Below are 24,520 nucleotides of genomic sequence, written 5' to 3' on the forward strand. Positions count from 1 at the left end.
GCTGTGGGCCAGATTTTTTAAACACACCTCCACAGTGAGAATATTTACTGCAGTGTTTAAGGCACACAAATTGCCCCGTTGAGAATGATTGCAACAGTGAAGCATTTGCGTTCCGCGGCACTGCAGACACAAGTAACAATGTCCAACTTACAAAATCATACCCAGTATACTGATGCCAAACAGAAAAGCGCCAATTTTCCAAAGGAGTTTAAAGGCTTGAACTGCTCCACATAATGCAATATCTACCCAAGAGTGACTAGAAACCAAAGGAAAGGGCCCAAGTAGGCTACCACAAAGTTAGCAAAAAAAGAAAAGACTGACCTCAAACAGTGACACTAGGTACCTTCAGATTAGGTAATCGGAACAGGCCTACCAGTTTATATGCAGCTATACTGGACTACAGCAAACTCTCGTCACAAGCACATCTTACCTTCAGCATAAAACAGCTGAGCATTTTGTTACTAGAATGCCCAAAAGAATTGCCAAGCAATTATTTTTTTTGGAGGGAAAAAATTTAAACTGTCTGCTCCTGTAGCAAGTTCCAAGCTTTGAGCTCAAAACAACCTCCCAGTCTGTCAGATGGAGTTATGCCATGCCTATAGCACCACATGATATTTACGCAGAAAGTTGAATGCATTCCATGCTAATAATGTGCGAAATGTGAACATCTTACCAAACCTGGCACATAATTAACATTGCTGCCTGCAACTTTTGCAATACAAGAAAAGAAAAATAACAAGAGCTGGCAGAGAGACAAAACTGAGGGAACAAATGAAAATGCCCCTGACAATGCTATAAGTTGTCAATTGCCATCTGTTCTAAAAAAAAAAATTGATTCTCTAGCCTTTTGTGGGTATGTGAACATTTGTCCAGCAGCAAAAGACGCATTTTTGGCTAAGAAAGTTGAAGATAAACATTTTCTCACCACATCATTGAAACTCGTGACACCTACTCCAGGAAGGACTGGTTGCCTCTGTTATAAAGTAAATGGCGGCATAGTATAACCTCTTGTATTCATGCCCAAAAATCGGTGTCGACAAATGCAGTTTAGTTGTGAAATCAGCCGGTGATGGCGACATCTGTATTTCGTTTTTTGGCCTCTTGTAGCCTATAAAAAGCTCCATTTTTGGCGAGAGTTGAGAGTAGAACGAGGTAGCCTATCGAAGCAGGTCGACTTAAATTTGTCCTCAGTGTCCCTCCAAAACGTTTACTGCAGAAAAAAATCTCAAGCTGCACCAGCACGCCATCAGAATTTTGCAGCACAAATTCAACTATGATTACCACTCAGTTAATGGCTCATTTGTCAGTTAATCAAACAAGCAATTTAATTGATTAACAATGCACTAGAGTTAACACTTGCTTCATCACCACATCGGTAATTCTTTCAGGGCACAAAAATGCAAAACATGATTAGCAATACATGACTTAGAGCAAGACATCACGACTCCAGCACTGGTCAAGGCCTTAGTTATTTCTTAACAACGCCATTACAACACTTTGCCTTTTCAGACTTTCTTTTTGCTACATGAGTACAACTTACGTTAGCAGTTTAGAAGCTATTGTATATGTCAATGACAATGTAAAGCCTGCTTTTGAAAAATAACAAAACAAACAAAAATAGCACTCAATTTCAAAAAATTTGTGAAAGATCTTGTGTTTCTGCTTAATGTAGCTAAATTTTTGCAAGTCCAGGTATGCAATTCATGGGACTACCCAAAACTGAAAAAGCAAACTCCAGCTAAAATAACATTCCTGAACAAGCTTACTTACATCTTGTGCTTGATCATATACAATCTATATGTTTCATTTGCATTACTCTCAGAAAGCAGGCAAAAAAAGTGGGTACAGAGAAAAGTAGAGTAAACAATTTTAAACATAAGTATTTTCTGAAAGCCATAAGTGAAGGGAAACAGTTCTTTCATGTACAACAACAACACGCAGAAGGCACTCTCTGATATTTTCAATATTATCTACTCTCATAAACAGGTCTGCTTATATTTAACAGGCATAACAGTAACGCACACAATTTCAAATGTCATCAAGACACAAGGCCCGCATCCTATAAAATAAAGACATCAGCATATACATGCTGCTATTAATACAGATCGGGATCAAAAACATAAGCTTGAAATTGTAGTTAATGTCAGCATGGAACAATGGTGGCTCGATACAGCTAATGAAACCCAATTATTTGTTCACACAACTATGTGACTTGCATGTGTTGAAGTGAGGTACTGTAACCAAATCAAAAATGACCTTTAAATACCAGAATGTCAGTTAAGCTGACAGGCATAACATTACTCTCCCCTATCAGCAAAATGCTCAAGCCATAAATCGTTGAATTTGGTGACATAAATGCATGCTAGGAAAGCTTCTGTTGCTACTTATATGGCATAAATTCTTTTTTAAAAAACATTATGGTGCACGTCAGCAGTCTCCCCAAACTGTCAAGGTTGCACAGTACAGTACAAGTTGTTGCAGGTTTCATAGTGAACACAAGAAAACTTAACCACTTGCAATAAAAACCAGTGGCATCCCAGAATTCCTAACATTATCTAAGAGAGCAACAATGGTTTTGGAAAGGGCATGATGAGCAAGGTAGCTTAGTGATCTGAGCTAGTTCAAAGAGCCTGCTTATTAGCTAAATATATAAGCGGAGAATGCACACGCTTTTTTCTGCTACATACAACATATGCTTGCCTGAACAAAATAAAGCGCCCATGTTTAACTCTAATCAGTGCTATCGTAGTGACTGGAAAATCATAGTGAGTGGAAAGAATGGACCAAAACTATGAAGCACTTCTCACAAGTTCTTTCCGTTTTACAGCTTCCGAACAACCAGAGAGAGAAAGAAAGGAATTTTAATGAGAGGAAAAGGAGAAAAATACTTGAGACAAAAAAAAAAAATTTTGCACCACAAGAACAAACTCCCATGAAATAAGGCACAGAAGCAGCTTGCAGGCACAAATGACTGCAGAATGTGCTAACAAGAAGTCTCGCATACTCAACTTTGTGAGCTGTGAACCGACCATAAGGACAGCAGATTGCAAGACAACATTTGAAGCAATTATGAAAGTTCATGACTGCCTCCTTTGATGAAATTGCAAAGAATAGGCAAATGTCGTGGAACCCAGAGTAAAAAATTCTACCTCCATACAAACCCTGCTAAATTAATTATGTGAGCATGAAGAACAGTGGACATGGATAGGAATATATTGGTACATCCCAATAACTATTTAAAGCCTCGCTTGTCAACCATTCAATGTACGTAGAGACTTGACAACAATTGTATAGCTCCTTGCGCAGCCAACCAGCTCCGCATGAGCAGACCAATAAAAACCTTCCAACGCCAACCTCACACTCCATGACTGAACAAAAAATTTGGAGGGGACACTTAAGTTCCACCTTAAGGGTATGATGCAATAGAATAATGGGTTAATTCCCATATTCTCTACTTAACTTTCACAGACCCCTGGGAGTCCTCATTCCCCTCCTGGCGCAGTGGTGCAGTGATTAAGCGATGTGCCACTGCCCTGCAATGACAGGTGCTCCCAGTGGTGGGCCTTGTGCGGCCCAGGTTGCTCTTCTCAAGTGATTGATCATTTAATTTAACTGCTACCTGCCATAGTGGGCAGGTTGTGATGACACCCCAAGGTCACGTGACCTAGGTGGCCCACCCGCCTCCTAGGTTGCTCTCTAGGCGCCACCTGCCAGAGTAAAAAATGCCGAAAAATGCCGACACCGGATATTCTGGACACCGGGGCCTTAACGCTATCCCATTAAGAGGAAACCACCTCTGGTAGGCGTTGCAGAACTGCTATACAGTTTGAACCCAATGGAGTTGCCCAGCTTCCTAAGGCCCCTAACCTGCATTTAGTAATAGTTTTGCCATTAACTAATGGTTATGTGGCAGCATTAACAAAACATTCTCCCACAGGAAACTGTGAGAAGATATATCAAGTAACAGGAAAGCCAAGTGCACCTGAAGTGACAAGGGTATCCCTTTAACACTTGTACTCCGTCAGAACTCCAAGGCCTTACAGGCCTTCATGGAAGTGTTAGCCAATACTGATGCCCTATGTTTTAGCAGAGTTGCTTTCCTGTCTTTGCTACACAGGGTAGAACGAGGGTAGACAGATCGTTTCAGCACTTCAAGTGCGGTGTAAAATCACCAATTATGGTGCCATTAGCAGTAACTAAAGAGTTTGGCACTGGCACCAGATGAAGCGCACAATGTTTTGTTTTAATCTGCGGAATCCTCGCAGTGCCCAATGTTAGTGCTAGGTAGAGATGAACATGACCATGTTGTATACAGTGCACTTGTTCCAGTTAAAGCTCCCAGACTTTTTGATCCCCACTCAGGCCAAAGATGACCATGAGCGATACCTGTACGAAACTCATACCTGCCAACCTGCCAATGTCTGAACACAGGAGATAACCAGAAGGGTAGGGGGCTAGATACAGTGGTGTGAATATACAGGGGTTGTGCTTGTCCACTTTAAGAGTGACTCTGCCACGCAAGACTTCACTCAGCAGGTTTTCCGAAGGCACTCCTAAATCTGATGGCACTTCACGAACAGAAGTTTGGAGTGTCAAGTCACGCCCCAGCGGCCTCTGGTGGCAGTTCTTTTTCTTCCGAGCCTCGTATTGTGCAGGGTGGAAAAGGCATCAAGCGTCTTAAAAATCATTCATTCACAAATCCCCAAGTGAGAAATTTTACATAGGTAAACCATGCTGTATCCCATTTTTCTCATGAAAAAGTAGAAGAAATGCATGCTTCAAATATGACCCGCTCCAGCCCCCCCTGAAGTGATCCATAAATCCACCCTTGCGCAAGATTGACTGGCCCCTGCGACAACTCACAGCGGACCATACCTGAAAGACTGACTGCTCCCAAAGGTTCTTCCATACTGCCACCGATCTCGCATGCAGCAACACGCGCCCACCCATAAGCGCTGCTGTCCTTGCTCTTCGTTTCAACTAGCGCAACAGAACCATGCGTCTCATCACTACTGAAGTGAACAGGGCTTGAAAATGGACATCTCACTTGCAGAGCACACGCGCGTAACCTCAACAGTGTCAACGATGCTTATCTTAACAGTGCAGACAAGATCATTGGCCACATACTGCATCAGTCCTGATCCAATGAGAGGAAGCTGACAGTTTTGATCAGACACCCTGACCTCGGCATCGAAATCCTTTCTAACTGCCTTTCAGTTTCTCGGAACACGTGTAAACGACTGCAAGGAAAAAGGTGAACAGCCCAGAAACGTGCCATAAAAGCTCATATTAATGCGCTTAACGAGCAGATGGTTTAACATGGCGGCTACCAGCACTGATGGACCAGCGCCAGAAACACTGTTTACATAAACAAAGATTAACTTTCGGACTTTGATCCTTTAAAAAACACTGATCATATATAAATGTGTATTAGTCCGTGATGTAAGCTGGCGGCTTGTCAAAGATGTATGAAAATGATAACTTTCAAAGTCCAAAAAATTTGTTCCCAGCTGTACAAGCCGTGACGGTTACAGCCATGCAACAAGCACTTGCTAGTGATTATGGTTCGCCTACATTGCATGCAGAAAGTGTTCATTTTTTTCTTTCTGGGGAAATCGCTTTTTTTCAATGTCAGGGACAACCTTCATGAGAAATTAAGATCGTGTCAGTTCAGTTGGAAGGTTCAGTAGAAATTCAGGAGCCTCCTGAACTAGTCGAGAGGGTTGGCAGGCATGCAAACTGAATCCACTGCCCAGCCCACCCAGGCAGAGGATTCACAAGTGAAGGTGGAGTTTTCAGTCATGGCATACTACAATGATATATGGTAACTGCACCAGGGAAAGTCGTTCAGACAGCTACCTCTTTAAAATGTACACTCCCACTTTAGGGCACTTAAATGCAAGTCAGTGACGTATGGTCATCACGAAAGACACCTGTACAGTACAGGCAACATTGTCACAAGCTCAAACAGTATCTACGCAGTGGACACGGTAACAGCAGAGAGCAGCTTTCATAATTCCCTTCTGCATCAACAATGCTAGGCGCATGGCAAAAAAATTCTTCCTCCCTCTATGGCATGTGAATCATATGCCACAATCTGACAAGCATAACATATAATGTCGCACAAGTGTCTGCAGCAGCAGAGGCAGAGGACTAATGTGGTCGTCTAACTTGCCAATCAGCATGCTCAAAAGTCCTAGATACCAATTAATATCTACTTTGCATATCCATTCCGGCTAATTTTTGCTGAATGAGCTTCATATTATGAAGTCAGCTGCGGGACAAAGACAGGTCTCTGACATTCTGGTACAGTTCAGGCAAGGCCCAATGCGTAAGATCTGCTGGGCTTTATGCCCCCCCAGGAAAACATGCAGAACCACCATTTGGTTACAGTCAGTTTAGTTATGCAGCGCAACTTCATTAATCCAAACCTCAAGAGTGTTTAAAAGTTTTTGAAAATCACTGCAACTACTTGGCACCTTGATGTAAGAGCGTGATACCGAGAATAAAGTCATGAAACTCTCACGAAATTACTAATGGTTTTGTCATAGAAGAACAAAAAGTCATGCCATGGGGCAATTGTTTTTGATTCAACTTGGTTGTCACAGACAGTTGTTGGTTCAAACTACTTTGGGCTTGCTTATCACTAAAACATGTTTGACTAAGTCGGGACTCATACAGGCCAGTTTGAAATATAAGCAGGTTTGAATTAAGAAAGAGGATTAGAGATTACACCGCATCAAACTGCAGCTCTCCATGACGATAGTGTTTTTTTGGGAAGAGATTTGATAATAGACCTGAGACATAAAACACAACAGCCACAAACTCCTCAAAGCGAGCATTTTAGGCAATCTACTCAGTACTGCGACAACGCAATGAGCAAACCAAGGAAAAGGCAGAGAAAAAAAACCAGTGGCCTGTCTTGCCCATTTCTGACTGCTCACTCTGATTTGGCCCCTGGACGGAAAAGATCCTTTTCCAACTTGTGATCAGTGTCTGGCAGGTTGGAGGCTAGGTTCTTGGCATCAACGACTCTTGAGGGCTCTGCAGGACCCTCTGCAGAACTTGCAGTGGGTGCGAGTGTTTTTCGAGTTGGGCTCGACATCATATGGGAGCTGTCACTCTTCGAGGTGTGGGCAGGTGATGATGTCGCGTGCTCGCCACCTGCGCGACAAAAACATCTGGACAGGTTTGGATATCCCCAACCATAAGCTGAATGCAGGTAGTGCAATGAGTTACAAGAAAACTGACAAATGTTTAAGCTATGCAGAGTAATGCAAGAACCCAGCGATAGCTGCAATGCAGCACTGCGTAATGGCCTCCCTCCTCCATTCCATGCCATACAGCCAGTGCAGCGCCCCCTTTTGCCATACCGTGGCATCTCATCCTCTCACATCACGCTGCACTGTAGCTGTGAATTCTCACCCTCTGTGCTGTGCACTTGCTATTTCCTTTCCCATGCAATAGCTTTCATCCCGCACTCGCGTGTGGTTGGTTGTCAGCATGAACGTTGCATATCTGGCATTTCCTCTATCATTTTAAGAAGGTATATTCAAAGCTCAATATACCAATTATTGTTTTGTACTTTCAAGAAACACCCTTTCAAAAACCCATACAAATGTGTAGCATTGCTGTTTGCATTTATCGAAATTCCGTTCAGCGGAGCATTCACAATATCAAACGGCACGCCGTGCCCTTCCAACGGTGCACCCGCAACCACTTTTTGTGCGCGGAGTTGGGTTGGCTGTGCAGCCTTGGACTGGCAGTGCTAGCACTGTAAAGCCATGTGATGAGGTGAACATGGGGTGTGCTTGAGGTAGCCACGCGACACGGCTGTCGCGCAGAGAAGCCGGCATTCGATACGTAGCCTTTCATGTGGTGAGGACAACGTAGATTATTGAAGGCTAGCAGAAGCCCTCGCCTGCTTCGGTGCTGAACGCATTGCTGAAACTAAGAGTACTATTTGTAGCGCACTGGTAACTAGATTAGACATCTCATAATCGGCAGTGGCTGGTTCCAAAGCACCGTTCACTGCAGCTTCGATGCGATGCAGGCTAGGCCTAGTAATGCCTAGCAAGTGGTGCACTACCAGTATGCCCGGCATGCTGCTGCACGACGTGCTGCTCGCTGCACGCTGCTGCTCCGTGCACGAGTGCACGTCTCCCTCCTTCAATGTTACAGACAGGCTTACCTAATGCCATTTTTATATATCGAATTATCAATACATCAAACTATTTCGCTATCACCTTCAAGCTTGATTTTATCTACTCCATGGGTAGCAAGCTAACCCAGGAATTCATAGCACCACAAAGAAATATTGCATAGTTCTTAAGCAACTGCCATGTCACTCAAATAGTTTATAAACTGCAAGAAAAAAAAAATGAACTAGTACTTTTATAAAGCACACTAATTTGGCTGTGCCATCTCTCCTACTGACCTGAAGAACAACATGGCGCAGGTGATGATGGCAGCCTGTTTTCAACAGGCGATGGTGAACTGGCAGCATCAGTTGTCTGCGGCCTGGGAGGGGTGTTTGAAATGAAAAAGAAAAAATATTGAGCAATTTTTCAGCTAACCTCTTACAAATTAAACAGCTGTCTACAGTTCTTGCAGCAATATATTAATATAATATGTTCATTAAACTTATTGCAGCCATATACAGTGTTCTGCAACTTTACCATAGCTTTGAAAAATTCTCCTGCCTCAACCGGAGGCTCGTTTGTGGTGAAAGCTTGCATATTGAGGTGACTTTTGTCTTGTAACAAGTTTGGCAACGATACTAACCTGGTCCAGCCATAAATGATGCAAATCCGTAACTCTCTGCACAGAGATTGAGGAACCGAAAGCTGCCAACACGAGGTTTCCACAAAGGGCGGCAGTGGCGCCATCAAAGGACATGCACACCTAGCAACGCTTGCCTTGGCTCCTTTCTCGTAATGGTGCTTTCCTCTGCAGACAACAGATGGCGCCACCACTGCCCTTTGCGGGAACCTTTTATGGTGCATTTGGTTCAATGCTGTATTAGGGAATGAAGACTGCCTTTTCTTCTTTCTACAAAATACATCCCAGCCACAAAGCAGGCATAGACTTAACAGCAATGAGTGATAGTGAGTGCAAGAGAGCCAGGAGTTGGGCTGGAAAAAGTGCACAAGCATATAAATGAAAGCAGTACCCAGGACCATCATTGATTACAGTTTATCACAGTTTGCAATTAGTTGTTCACAGCCCTGATAACATGCAGACAAGATCAACGTTGACTGTATGTGGACAATATTCGACCAGCTTCCCTTAAGCACTAAGACTGGTACCGAGACTCTATACAGAGCTACATGCTAAACCAGCATCTTGAGCACAACCGTCTATAAGAAATGGGCTAGCACAATGGAGAACATGTCTGTGTTAAGAAGGCATGTATAGAATCTTTTCAAAACTTAATCGAATAGTGAAAGAACTGAATTGAATGCAAATAGAATATTTGTGTGAACATTCTTTTCTTGAGGCGTGCAAGTGAAAACAGTGAAATGTTAGCAGCACACAGTGGTACAGCACTAAACTTATGAGAGCGTTAAGAGGTATACATGTGAAAAGAGGCAATAATGATCACCGCTAGGATGACACAACACCATCATGTCATATGCACACGAAAATTAACTTTTTAAACTGATAATGGCAGCAAATAAACTAGCTCCACATATCTGTAGATGAGAGAGATACAAGCTGCCAGCAAGCCACCAAGATCAGGCATTGTGTCATGGTTAGTTAAAACTGGCTAAACCATGCCTTGCCGCTATACTTTGGAGGCTATGTATGAGCACCATCAGCACCACCACATGATATAATCATGGCACAGCGCTGATCCCTCCTTCCCAAGTAAACCCATCGCAGCAGCATGCTAAGCAGTGTTGAAGGGGCCATGTCTTCAGAATTGCCTTTGCACAACAACAGCATCACTTCGCACCAATTATTCGAAAACTGTCCAGAAGGTAGACAACATATTCACACAGTTTAAAATATTTTCAACCTTCACTATTCAAATCCTTCAGAGAATCGAAGAGGAAGACAGCCTATTCATTAAGTATTGGAGAATTTCTAATATTCCCATACCCCTAGCCAATACAAAAGTCATGATGCACTGCCCTAAAAGAAGAAACAAAAAGAGAGAACACAGCGGGTATGATTTATTCCTACTTACTCTGTTTTGCAGCCCTGTTCAAAACGACGCTGGTCTTCAATCATCTGCATTCTCGACAGCTCTAATGCAATCACCAGGTCCATTGAAAAATCAAGTTCATGACGACCTCGATGCCTGTCTGCAAGAACAAAACAAATACTTGCACTGACATCTTTTTTGTATCACCTAAGCAAGCAATCATAGCAATAAGGTTCTTTATTAAGAGGTTCAAAATTAGAACCTCAATATTAGCAAGTACAATGAAACCTTGTTATAGAATACTGGTAAATAGTTGTAAAATAGTTCGATATAGCCGAAATTCGTAATATAAAATGTCACCAGAAATCTCGTGATGGAGAGGCTAAATTTAGTTAGCAAAATAATGGGAACTGGTAGAGACTTTTCCCGTAGTTTTAGCATCATTTTGAAGACGCTCGCGGCGATTGTAGAGGCCGCAAAAAAACAAGCGGCATATGCTAATTAAGTTGGCTTCACCGCACAGCACCACAGCAGATAGTGGCAGATCAAACACTAGCCAAGGTGGCTTCCTTGAATTACAGTGATGTCGTAAAAAATCAGACACCAGGACGAAAGCTATCGCAGTTTTCATCACCTCCGTTTGTGATAGTCGACATGAGCACAGAATGTCTGCTGGAAAGCTACAACCAATCGTGTCACAGGTTCTCGGGCACTATCGTCGGATGCGAGAGTTCCAGCCATAGTTACAGCAGTAACGGAACTGCACGTGACTTCCGATTCCCTTCCTCATTATGCCACCCTTCCCCAGATGTCGGGTAGCAGCTTCCCGAGTCACTGGACAGCATTTAGTACTGCAAGCCCAGTAAACGCAGCAAAATGCCTGGCTTTTCTACCTCCGTGCATTGCCACGTCACATGAGTGCATCACATGAGAGCTCTTAATGTCAGCAGGACACGGCAATCATGCCTGGAAACTGCACCATATGGCCAGAGCCCGTAACCTGCAGAAGTTTCACAGCACAAAGCAGGAGGCCACAACATGAGGAAGTCGACTATAAGTGCCTCACCTTGGTTACTGTGCATTGTCTGGCACCTGAGAGAGCAGTGTTCGTGAAATTTCTGTGTTCGAGGGTTTCGCGCCCGTGGTCTTGTACAGCCCTCTCGTGAGCAGACACCTGGCAAGTACGGAAAAAAAGAAGAAAAAAATCCAATGTTACATGTTTATTATAATCAACTCATTTCGTGCAAAATACACACCAGCCAAAAGAAAGGAACACACAGCTGAAACATAGCTCCTTTGTTTCGTCTACACAACCAAAACCACATGAGCCACATAAGGCAAGCATCGAGCTATGGTTCCTGGTGGTCCTATTGTATGCCTCTGCACTGAACAAATTCTATGCCCAATACTTTTGTGAAATCACCCAACAAATAGCCCAGCAACAAGACATCTCAAGGTATGCAAACAAACTGTAGAAATTTCAGCAAAAATGCAGTTTGTGCTGTGCTGTGTGCTGTGTATTGTGTGCTGAGTACTGTGTACTGAATGCTGTGTGCTGTGATGTGTGTGTGTGGTGCTGTGCTGTGCTCTGCTTAATGGCACATAGCCAACTGAGGCCATCATGCGTCAATCTATAGGTTCTATTTGTGATACAGATATGCACAGCAACTTCATGCATTGAATATCTGTTTTACTGAGCACCACGAAGCAAACTGCATTATGAAGAAAGATTGCAAGAAGCATTGAGGAACGTGCAACATAAGGGCCAAAAATACCATATTTACTCGCATAATAGGCGCACTCGCATAATAAGGCACACTCGCATAATAGGCGCACCCCCAGTTTGGTCGCGAAAAATCAGATTTTTTTATTTCCACACATAATAGGCGCACCCCGAACTTGGCACTGTGATCAATACTGTATTTACACGATTGCAAGCCGACGCCTCACCGCCCCCTTCCCCGCCCCTCAATCATTATTTTAACAAAGTTTTTGCGGAACTGACTACTACACTAGTGCTGCTGCCGTCACAGCTGCTGCGGACCCACAGCATGTACAGTGACATCGCGTAGAACAGCCGCCCACAGTTTTCAGGGATGCTCACTTTAAATGTTTGTTTGGAAAGCTTCATTACCAGCCGGAAACATTCCCGACTTAGGCCCGTAAAAACCTCGGCGCTTGGAGTAGCGTACGAAAATTTAGGCACGCCGCAGTCGCAACTGCCGCACTTCTCGGCCACATCGAATTTCCGACCTGCCGCACGCTTGCCGTGTTCGAGAGCAAACTCCCAGCCGTGTAGCTATTAAGGTGCTTGCCCGTCGAGCTAAAACGGCAACGCTCAGCGGCAAAGCCACAACCACAATGAACTAACGCGCTAACGTCTTGACAACATGCTTGACAGCCACAAAAAAAACTGGAGCTGGTGATGCTGATGGCGATATGGATAGCGAAAGCTCGTGGCGGAGGAAAACGTTGATGATGATGATGAGCTTGGCCTCGGGCGCCCTCCGTGGGCGGCGTCTGGAAGCTCCTGTGCACGTGTGTGGCTGTCACACCGAGGCCTCCGCGATCAGCTCCGGCTGCGCGCAACGGGCGCTTGATCGCGGAGGCCTCGGCGCGTGCATTTCGAAGGATATTTCCGCGTCGGTCGTGGAAAGTTTTGGTGCGGCCCTTACACGGATCTTTTTTTTTTAAAATATTTTCTTCAGGAAAACGGGGTGCGGCCCGTACACGAGTGCGTTTATGCAGTATGTTCAATTTTGCGAGTCGAAAAATTTCCGGAAATTCTACCCCGCGTAATAGGCGCACCCAGAACGTTGAGCCGAATTTTCTGGAAAAAAAGTGCGCCTATTATGTGAGTAAATACGGTAACTATGCGAGGAATAGAGATTAAAATTTTAAACAAATCTGCATATAGCCTTTGTGCAGCTTAATAAGCAAATAAATACATTAAAAGCATAATTTCCCCCTTTATTTCAGAAACTGTGCAAGTTTCTTTGAAGCTTCTTTTAAAAGTATTCTTTAAAAGTAACTGCAAGTCATGCAATGTCACTACGAGGACTGCAGAACAGTTGCACTGAAAATGTGAGCTGCACTGGCAATGTGCACATAGCCATAAGTGACTAGCTGTAATAAGCTTTCAGCATTCAGGGCATATATTGAAGCACCCCTTTCTGCACTTGCTGAGTTCTCTAAACTTGTGTTCACAGTATTAAGCACTGTTACAAAGGTTCGCAAACTCTTTGATAAAGGAAACACGACTAGTTTCCACTAAGTATCAGTGGGGTTAAACGTGTCTGCCAACTCCCAGTAAGACAAATAAAATGACAACAAAAGAATACAGATGCACCGAGGCTTATCACATAGAAAAAGAAATGACAGCAGCCCATATGTCAGTGCGAAAGGCCAGTCCACCTTGCTTTAAACAGTAACAGTGCAGACTCGGGGTCAGTTTCAAGTGGCTGTATTTAGCAATATAGTGAGTGCGAGCAGATGTGAAAGTAGGATTGCATGCCCTGTTTTGGGAATTTAAAGAAGAAAATAAAGGCATCAGCAAAACCTTTGATTTCTGCAAGATCCAGTTAGAGGCCCTCTGTGCTATTATACTGTCACATAGTGGGAATGGCATATGGATGGTTGAGGCAAGAAGAGCTTAAAAAGTAAACTGCTAACTTCTTCCAGCAAAACAAACCAACTCAAGCACCACTGTGGCCGACAAGCCTGGGGCTAGTGATCGTATCGCCTTAGACAAAATGCCACAAGTCACTAGCAGGTGCTCAATCCTAGACCACAGGCCCATCTTCCACTAAAGCAGATATATAACAAAGCCATGCAACAGCCCGAGTAAAAGCCTAAACACCATGCCAATATGGTTCCGTGCTCGGTGGCAGAAAAGAGAGCAAGACTGACCAACTTCGCGGACTTCCTCGTCATCCGTGTCTGAAGCACTACTGCCACTGGTGCTGGGATCATGCGGCCAGTCGAAGAGTGCAGCCAGGTTGGCGTGACATCCGCGGGCATCCTTCACCCAAGGGTCTTCCATAGGGCCATCCCCAATAGACTCCAACAGTGCTAGCATCAGATGCTCCTGAGCGCGAAATGAAAAGCAGTGGCGTTCACTTAACCTGCCTGCTTGTCTGTTCACTCTGCGCATGGCATTACCCCCTCCGCACCACAACTTCGGCATTGCGTGTAGTATTATCAATAGCACATCAGAGTTGCTATGGGGTCCGATGCGTTCCACTAGAAGCCCAAAAATTGAACTAAAGGAATTCCGAACTGAATCTGGTCGTAAACCAATCTGCAACACAAATGAAAAACAGGAGCAAGCTAGCTTTGTAGTTGAAAAAAATGCAGAATGAATGCACTAATAAAGCTTTTGTGGCAGCCACTTTTCAGATGTCACGCTAGGGATGTCAACTGTCATGACGAACAGCTGAGCCCAATGCCTGGAGGGCCCTCCACTGAGGGGTATTTGCCAATACATCCTTGAATTGTATCAGGCTATGAATTCACTGAAACCACAAAAACAAACATGCAAACACATTATTCTTGAAGTTTAGAGAGAAAGTGCAACCCTCACACAAGAAAAGCTGTCTGTCTGGGAGCTCCACAAGAAATTCAACACACCACATTGCAGACATCAACATTCAAGAGGACACACGTATAATTTAATGTACAGTCTTTGTCAAAAGTAACCAGGCTGCATGGTTTGCTTCTAGCTCGTACAGTGGATCCCTTACAGCTTCCCTGAAGCTGAAATGGTCGTTAAAGGTAAGGACTGGGGCTCCTCTTACCTTCCAACACCTCTCGATCTTTAGGAAAGCCAAAAGGGCTCCACTATTCAAGCTAGAAGCAAACAATGCAGCCCGCTTACTTTTGACAAAGACTGTACCTACCAATAACCTATTTTCTCTAATAAAACTGTAGCCGTGCTTAAGAAATAAGCATGGAACAATGTGCTCTCCTGCAGTATATTCTTTGGGGGAGGTCACAAAAAGAATCCAGATCCTGCACCTATCCACATCAAACAAACCTATGGCCCCTTTCTGGCAATAAAGTTGATGTAACTTATCCCTGTTTTTTTCAACCCATGCTTTCTTTTACAAGTAAACCACAATCATGCTCTCTGTAACCTAAAGCTCGAGCACATTCTGCATGCAATGACAGCATGTACCTACGAGTGGGGCCTGATGTCCATTACTCTATTAAGGCACCCCTTTCATAAAGCCTTAAGACAGCAAAACATATAAAAGAAAAAATGGTGAAAATCCCAAGCTGTAGCCATAAAAGCACATAAAGACATGTGAACAGAAAAAAAAGCATATGACATAAGTAAAGAGAGCAGGACAAAACAGAACAGGGTTCAAATGGCTGTGCTACGTTAGGAGGGGGAGTTGATTAGAAAAGGTGATCTGAACAAGAATAACTTGCATCTTCTGGAGGATCCAGACCAAACACAGTTGGGTAACGCCGCCTGCGAGTGCGCCGCGATGACGGTGGAGTCTCTGGGGGAACCAGGCCACGAGAAATGGCCCTCAAGAACTCTTCACGCTTTCTAAGCACTCTCTCCGCGCTCTCCACAATCGTGCGGTGCGAGAAACGCAGGCGAGGTGATGACAGCATGTCCGACAGGGCCTTGGTCGCCTCCTCCAGATCGTGCTGCATGCATGACACAGCCGCCACATTTTAAACCCCACTTGGCAGGATCACAGTACGCCTAACAACACCATCACAACCGTAGTCCAAGTGTAGTTTACTGTGTACATCAAATGATGCAAACTTACGAGCACTGCTGCTCAACGTACTTAACACTGCAAAATAGGCAGGTTGGTTTTACATAATTAACTGCAAGTTAATTACTGCTCCCATTACAAAACTTCAATTCAAAGCCCAACCTACTGAAACATGAGGCCATTTCATGATGACCAACGTTCAGTAGCCATATTCTGAGGTCTTTAACCCTTTAGTCACCAACTTCGAGCTGTATTCGTCGTGGGAGTTTGTACCAACATCGCCAATGATGAGTCGCACTCATTTAGCCAGATGTTGCACTGCTCCCACTGCTAAACACGAGTTGCGGCCGGCAACTGAGTACCTTGCAATTTTCAACACTAGAGGCCGGTATTTGTCCTTGAAAAAGGCATTGCGCTCCTTTAGCCCAACAACAGTCAATTCATAATGGCGTCACACATGCCAGTGGTGGCAGTGTCCCGAGAAAAAGAGCTGCTTCTTGCAGCAGTTCTGACAGCAGCGTTGCTGACGATATAGAATTTGTTTCCGACAGTGACTCGGACTTCATTTGCAAGCTGGAGACAGCTTCAGATAATGATGGAAGTAACGGTGACGACAACGACAGTGACATGCCGGATAGTGCATGTTAACTACTAATGACGGAACCTTGTTTGTGTTAGAACAAAGCAACGTCTATGCTTTATGAACTTTGCAATGTGTTACAGCGTACGAGATCAAATTAATATGACTTACTTCTGTACGTTGTAACCTATTACTATAGCATGCACTGAGGGAAAGCCATCCTCAAGAGAAGCTTTTTCTTTAAATTTTTGTGTGAATTCTGACCAGAAACCAATGAAGTAATATATTTTCAGAATCACAATTACACGGAAAAAATTATGACTACTTAATAAAAGTTATGCGATTTTGGTGCGTTCTTCCAGAATTATTTTGTGATTAAAAAGTTCAGCTATATCCATGCATAAGTTGCATCCATACGACATGTAGCCATTTTCTTTTTCCTCTTTTTCTCTACTTCCAGAGAAGAAAAACTTGCACAAACGAGTCTGCTCATGTTATGTTGTCATCAAGACATTCTGCTTATTCTACTCTTCTGGGACTGCAATTTTAACACAAGCCCAAATTTCGTGGCACCTTCCCTTACAGAAGGTGCCACAGCTAACATGTCAGGCGACCTGTTGAAGCACTTAAAAAGTAAACTGGAACATTGTCCCGCTCCCCCGCTAGCAAGAATTCTGGAAGAAAACCATAACTTTCACATGATGTTGGGCTAGTCAGTTCATGGTTAGAGTAAAACAGAACTGAGCGAAGACGACGGGACAAAAGAAGGCACGAATACACTGTGCTTTGTGTGTGTGTGTATTCGTGCACTGCACTTTGTGTGTGTGTATTCGTGCCTTCTTTTGTCCCGTCGTCTTCGCGCAGTTCTGTTTCGCTCTAACTTTCACACACCAAAAAAAAAAGCAATAAAAAAATATTATGCACATTTAATAAGACAACCAAATGCCTCTATACCTCCTCCAACATAAAATATTCACACAGACCCAAAGGCAAGTGATTCTGACACAATGAACATAAAATCCAATCTATAATACATTTACGCATATGAATGCAGATCTATCCATAACTTCAGGAAAAACATCCCATTTCCTAACCTGGAGAAGTTCAAAGACTGTCTTTCCATAGCCGTCATCTTGCATGTAGTAGCCATAAGCATATGAGCCACAGAGGATTCTACGTGCCCGTAGCAACTCCCACACAGCATCCCCGAGGAAGTGTACATTAGGCAAGCCATCTTCTCCGCCATATTCCCGAACCCAGACCTCCTCCTTCTTCGCAAGGCGTTCCTGGATGGCTGTTTCAGCCTGAAACATGGAGCAATGTGAAGCGCACTGTAATGACTGGACAGTTATCCCCAGTCATTAAAAGTTGGGGACGTACTGCACCTTGTGGCTCTTTTCATGCTCCTTGTAGGAAGTGTAATAGTGGGCAAACTTCTTCAGCTCCTGCATTTCCTTATTCTTCACCTCGGCCTGCCACAGGGATAAAGTAATCGCAGGGCAGGTGAGTTTAGATGCAATCGACAATACACAGATTCACAACGACAAAAACCAACTAAACAACTACAACTGGAGAAACCAATCACAGATGAATTCAATTTAACTCTGACAAACTGACATCAATCTCTGCATATTCTGTTAAACTTACACTGGCTCACTCCAAATACTCAATGATGGAGAAAAAGCAACTTTCTTGTAACTATAAGCTAGCAAGCTAAAGTACCACTGAAAAATCCCACTTCACACTGGTTTCAAGGGATGAAATGCCTTATTACTCTGGCCCTGAAAAATTAATCACTTAAGCACTAAGCAGCATTTTAAAAAGACCCCATTTCGCAAGAAAATTCGCCACGATTTCTTAACTGCCCTCAAAAGCCAATTTCACTAATATCACAACTCCCACATGATGACTACCTGATGAATGATGTCACGAAACAATAAAAGACATGCCCAAGAAAAGTCAACACAAGTGCCGCTCATCACAGATCTAGGGAGAGCATGCCTATGACATCCTCAGTTACGTCAAGCAAGCACTGGTAACACACTGTATATGCTGTCACGAATACAGAACACATAAAGAATGATAATGTTTTCCAAATAAGGTTCATCAATGGCTTCACCCAACTTGTGCACCGTATGAACGCAATATCACCACCTCTCTTCTAGAAGGTAACCTTCATTGTTGTAGTTCTACAATCCAAACAAGTACGTCTATTACATTCAGCAGCTCATGAGTGACGGAATCATTGTTATTCACCGTGGTGACGTCATTGGAGAGAGGCAAGGAAACCAAGAAAGGAAGGTCAAAAGGGAATGAGATAGGAAGTCAGCATGACACATGAGGAAGCGGGACGCACTAGCTTCCCTCGTGTTTGTCCCACCCCCTCCCTTTCTCTTTCTTCATGTAGACAAGAGCGAAATGAGTGTCCTTCAGTCAGCACCCAATGAGATGAAATCAGGCCACCCTGCACCTCATGCTCTTACACCACAACCACAATAATGTAATTACATTGGCTTACATTGGCTTGCTGTCTTGGAGCAATTTTGTGCAAGACAGTGAGAGCTGTGGGCTGGCCTTGCTGGCTGCACTGATGCTCGTGCCAGCCTTGCCCATATAACCAGAGATGGCAGTATGGGCGCCACTGATCATGATCGCATTTCTGTCTGCCCAAACCCATTATGCCAGGTGGCATGGGCAGGGACACTTTATTTTTCAATACTTTTCCTCGTCCCAACATACATTTCATCTAAGCACTCTACATCTGTCAGCTGGGTGGCATCCACTTTCATGTACAGGCTCCCGTGCGCACTTTGCTACGCACCCTGCACAATGACTTGGGCCCATATGAGCCAGCAATAACATTTTTTTACGCTGAAAGCGTGGCAAATTTACTTTTTCATACTGAAGCTAACAATACATGGTGTTCTATATGCAGGGAGTTAGTTATTAAAACTAAAATAATTTCTTACAGCAAAGATTTCTTTACACTAAACTTCGTTATAGAGAGTCGTAACTAGGATATCGTAACATTACAGAACTACACTATAAATGCTTATTTTGGATCATTTTCCTTCCTGAAATATGATCAGCAAAAGGCAAGACCTGATTGAACCACAGCATGATTAGATAAGCAGTGACATGGTAGATGCAGCATGTGCCACGCATTGGCAAGTTCTACAAAAAAAAAAACAGTAACAAAAATAAAAGTCCAAGCCAGGAAAGCAGTCTAAGGTGGCAGCAAACAAACCCATTCACCTCACTGATGATAGCACCTGCATGCTGCTCGGCACGGTTTACGGCCTCAAACCGGTTGCAACGAAAGTATCCACCAGTTGCAGAGCTGTGCCTCTTCCATGGCTCTAGACAGACCCAGCAAAAGTCATGCTTGCACTGCACAAAAAAGAAAAAAGCAAATATAAACACAAAGCATAAATACATCAAGTGATGTTTTTGACAGGTTAGGATTTCATGCACAATGTGTTTGACTTGCAACTCATCAGTAGCTTTCGTTCTAGCTCTTCACACAACCACACAAGTTCTTCTTAGTACTTCGACTGTCTCTAAAGCTTAAGTGGGTCACTGGTAAACGGCTGCAACCTAATCAGCATCTCCTGTTGCAACCAGAGGGCATTGAAAAGATCTCTGAATCCTGTACAATGTTCAGGACCCGCAAAAATGGTGATGAACGTACAGTGGAATTCCAATCATCGGTAGCCGGAGTGATAACTATCAGACCAATAATGTTTTTTAGTAATTAATAAACTTCCCTTTTTCGAAAGAAATCCAAGAAACAAACAAAAACAGTGCTTTTACAAGGTGAAAATACAGTTAACGGGGTGCTGCTTTCAGCGAAATTTTTTTATTTCTTGACGTACTCGCATAAAATTTTTTGAGCATATTAGAAATAATTTTATGACTACTTTCACAAAATTCAATTCACAAAGCCAAGAAAATGTGGCACAAGGCTGGTTCAACATTCACTACTTTCCCACTGGCGTGCTATTGGCCAAGACATTCTCGGAATATTTTTTTTCGCAAATCACAAATTTTTGTTTTGAATTTCTGTGATGCGATGTCCACTGACATATCTAGAGTGAGAAGAGATATTCATACACAAAATCTGAAAGTCACAAATTTGAAAAAGAAAAAAAAAAAGAATGTCTTGACTTGCACTGTGGCATTAGGAATACAACAAAACAAACATGCTCAAAATAGATAAAATAGTCGTGACAAAGCCCGCTTCTTCACAAGATGAGCATCTAGTCAGAAAACCGAAACAAGGAAAAATGCTGCTTGTTCGAGCATTTCCCATAACGCACAGCCACAGCTGTTCGTGAAACAATTTTTTTAGAGTACTTCCCGGTCGATTTCAGCAATGAAACTTCGGGACAGCATAAAAGGTGAAGCATATCAGCAGATACAAAAATCATCACAAATTTTTGGACCATTTTTTGGGGGATTTAAAAGCCATGTCCTCCCTCAAAAACAAGAGGACGTCCTGCACTGACCTTGTAGCACTTAATGTGGTTGCAGCCTTCGTTCTTCTGGATGGGAGACTTACAGCAGGGACAAGGCTTTGAATTTGTCACCATCCAAAGACAGTTGGCGGCTTCCTCAGTACGGATGCAGGCACTCTTTACTGTAATGCGAAAAACAGGTGTCAAACAGCAGCCTGCAATCTTTCCCTCACTGGTGAGACTCTTCTAAATTTAGCTTTCCTGTTCATGTCACCACAGACAGGTCATATGAAGGAAGTCAACAGACACTGAAACCAAGGAAAGCAGAGGGGAATGTTTTTGTTATTATTTTTTATTTATGGTGCTTATCAAAGCGAATTTAGTAGTCGAATAATTTTTTACCTCAACGATGACTGACTAGAAAATAGAAGAAAAGACAACCACTGCTGCCAGTGGGATCTAAACCCACGACCTCTGCATGTTATGTATAGTGCTCTAATGAGCTACAGTGGCCATAGCTCGGTTACGTAGCTCCTGGCGGCAGCAGATTTTTTTTTTCCCTCCCCTTTCTAATTTCAGTTAAAATAATTATTACACTACAGAGTGTTACTTATTAACCTGTCTGGGTTGTAAAAAATTCTACTGTGCAAACTACTTGCCTATTTGGGCTAGAGCACAGACCATAGGGTAGCCTATGATAGTCTGCGTTTTTTTCAATAAATGATTTAAAAAAATATCGGAACTTGCCTGAATTGTCCGGAACCAACGAAAAACTGCAGTCGTCTGCAAGGAGAATTTCCGTCTAGGCGAGTGGAGCAGCTGAATTGACAGGCTGCACCATCTCGGGTACTGCGAGACATACCCCAGTTCTGAGCAGGGATACTGGTTGCCTCGCAGTTCGCGAGATGGCGAATTCTCTCAAATCAGCCATCCTGCTCGCCTCAATGAAAATTCTGCACGCAGACAACTCCAGTTTTTCACCGATTCCGGGCAGTCCAGGCAAGTTCACATGTTAAACTGTTTACCGAAAAATGCTAACTATCCTAAGCTGCCCTGTGGTCTGTTCTTGAGCAGGAAAAGAATTTTTTACAACAAGAGCAGATAAATACAGAACACCCTGTATTTGATTAGCGTAGATCAACACCACAAATAAAAGATACTAATAACAAAACATTTTCTCCTCCCCTTTGCTTGGTTCAGTACTACTGGCTTATTTCACATGTACAGTCTTTGTCAAAAGTAACCAGGCTGCATGGTTTGCTTCTAGCTCGTACAGTGGAGCCCTTAAAGCTTCCCGGAAGCTGAAATGGTCATTAAAGGTAAGGACTGGGGGTCTTCTTACCTTCCAACAGCATTTAGTCTTTAGGAAAGCCACAAGGGCTCCACTATACAGTCTAGCCCGGTTATAACGAAGTCGGCGGGAATCAGAAATCACTTCGCTATATCCGCTATTTCGTTATATGTGGACTACGAAAAAAAATGCAAACATCGGCATACCGATTTATTGCCGCTGAAAGAAGTCGTCCAGCGTCCCCTGAACATGTTTCGCGAGTGCGGACTTCAGGATTGCGGCTTCCATACCATCCAACTGCGAACCAAAGATCTGGTCGAACTCCGCGATAACGCGATAACGATAAAAATGAGCCACGCTTCCAACATGCACAATGCTGCCGCGCTTTCTCCCTGCCTTGCGCACCGCGGCACCGACATAAAACAAAGCGCGCGCTGCCACACCTCCTGCAGACTGCAGTCCAGCCGTGGCGCCGACTGCCTGGAAGAAATAGAGAACCGCGATTGGCCAAGACGGCCGCTCTCTGCGATGTCATCGCAAAAAAAAAATCGTCTGTTCTTTTTTACATTTTTCCCCTGCGCGGCGTGCTCTACCGCTCTACGCCGTGACGCCGTTCAAGGACGGCGCAACACGAGACCGGCGGGCCATGCGATGCAGTGAAGCAACCTTTCGCTCCGCAGGAGAGCAGACGACGCCACGAAAGGACGCCGTCAGCCGAATTTTGCTCTTATTTTCGCGGAAAAAACTGCCTCAAGGACGCAAAAATGTGTTGATTGGCAGATTATTTTTCGGTTGGTATTAAACCTCTTCGTTATATCCGCTGACGCGCTCTTATTTACTTCGTTAAAACTGGACCCAAAATGTATTGAAAATGCAAAAATGGGAATGGGAAATTGAAATCCCTTCGTTATAACCACTATTTTGCTATAAGTGGCTTCGTTATAAACGGGCTAGACTGTACAAGCTAGAAGCAAACCATGCAGCCTGGTTACTTTTGACAAAGACTGTACATTGCAATTGAGCCCCTCACTACCCCATCTTTGCCTGTTCAACACACAAATAGGTCAGTTGCTTTTTGCCCAACAGCAAACACTCGATAAATGAAGGTGGCGGGGAATGTTTTATTATATTTTTGACCATAAAAACAAACTGATAATAAGTAAGAGCAGGACACGCATGCTTCTTCTCCCACTTGCTAGCTACAGTTTGCAGTGAAACAACGTGCCCGAACACAACTACCACCTAGGCCAGCAACAAGTTTCTACACTGTCCCACAACTCACATTCTTCGGGTTTAGCCTCAGCCACTTTCTTCTGCCACTCTTTCCACTTCTCACAGCAGCAAGGTGCATGGGCTGCACCCAGGCATTCCCTGCAGCACAACATAGCAATTAGTATGCCGTTAATGAAAAGCACTGGGAAAAACTGGGCTTCCTAGAAGTGGCGCAAAAAATGACCAAAAACAGTGTTTAGATTTTTGCAGGCAGGCACAAGCATAATACAAGAACCGTTTCCTTATTTTGTGCTCAAAGTCTGGAAAAATTGTCAGTACCATGGCAACTCCAGGATTGTTTACAAAAAGAATATGCAACTTAAAAGCCCCAATATTGTTACTGAAACTGAAAAATTCCACAAAATTTATGTGCAACAACAGTATCGTCTTTAAAGAGTAGTTTAAAGAGAGAGAGACATTCATGAATAAAGGAGAGGTCTGCCTGGTTAAAAAGTTAAAGTTTAAAGAATCTTCTGTCAAACTAAAGGTGGCCCACATATGAGGTGCTCATTTGTGAAGTGTGTGTGTGTGCGCGCGTGCGTGCGTGTGTGTGTGTGTGTGTTCCATTTTTATTAATGCACAGTGAATTTGCATATGGTAAGAGAAAAATCTAAACTGCACATAAGGATACTTGGTGAGGAAACCAATTAAAGCTAGAAAATTTTTAAATAGCAAAAATGCTCCTTGGCACGTCTTGTGGCACGCGATTCTTATGCAACCCAACAATATCGTTCAGCACAAAATTATGCCCAATTCCACTGCGCAATCACATCTCCTAATCCCTCAAAAAATTTAATCAAAAACACAAAATAGTCATGTGACCACCATGAACATTCTTATCTAACCCAACCTGCAGAGTAATGCGATTGTCTGACTTTCAAGTCAAATAAAAAAACTGCGACAAGTGCGAGAATCGGGCCTAGTTGGTTCTTAACCATGGAGAAACATGCTAAACTGTTTACGGACAGAAACAGAACACAGACACAACATCAAGCGCCCAATTTAATGGAGCAGGTTTCCTTTTCACACGGGGTA

The 24,520-nt window shown here is 43.5% G+C and overlaps 1 protein-coding gene across 2 annotated transcripts in view; it reads right to left on the reverse strand.

Annotated features, from left to right (window-relative positions):
• The window catches only part of LOC149342027 (ankyrin repeat and IBR domain-containing protein 1-like), a 54,225-nt gene that overhangs the window by 11,516 nt on the left and 18,189 nt on the right, over positions 1 to 24,520 (reverse strand). The window contains exons 11-21 of one of the 2 annotated variants that reach the window (XM_089544335.1): positions 23,496 to 23,584; positions 20,974 to 21,104; positions 19,721 to 19,855; positions 17,851 to 17,937; positions 17,560 to 17,769; positions 15,584 to 15,811; positions 14,060 to 14,237; positions 11,217 to 11,324; positions 10,193 to 10,310; positions 8,438 to 8,520; positions 6,945 to 7,164 (exon numbers count right to left, since the gene is read on the reverse strand). In XM_089544335.1, coding sequence (XP_089400461.1) covers positions 6,945 to 7,164; positions 8,438 to 8,520; positions 10,193 to 10,310; positions 11,217 to 11,324; positions 14,060 to 14,237; positions 15,584 to 15,811; positions 17,560 to 17,769; positions 17,851 to 17,937; positions 19,721 to 19,855; positions 20,974 to 21,104; positions 23,496 to 23,584 — 1,587 coding nt within the window. Of the gene's footprint in view, positions 1 to 2,573; positions 7,165 to 8,437; positions 8,521 to 10,192; positions 10,311 to 11,216; positions 11,325 to 14,059; positions 14,238 to 15,583; positions 15,812 to 17,559; positions 17,770 to 17,850; positions 17,938 to 19,720; positions 19,856 to 20,973; positions 21,105 to 23,495; positions 23,585 to 24,520 lie in introns of those variants that run through there. The other variant, XM_089544336.1, reaches the window with a different exon arrangement.

The sequence above is a fragment of the Amblyomma mixtum genome, chromosome 5 (genome assembly GCF_055824585.1).
Source record: "Amblyomma mixtum isolate Tamu chromosome 5, ASM5582458v1, whole genome shotgun sequence".
Classification (NCBI taxonomy): Eukaryota; Metazoa; Arthropoda; class Arachnida; order Ixodida; family Ixodidae; genus Amblyomma; species Amblyomma mixtum.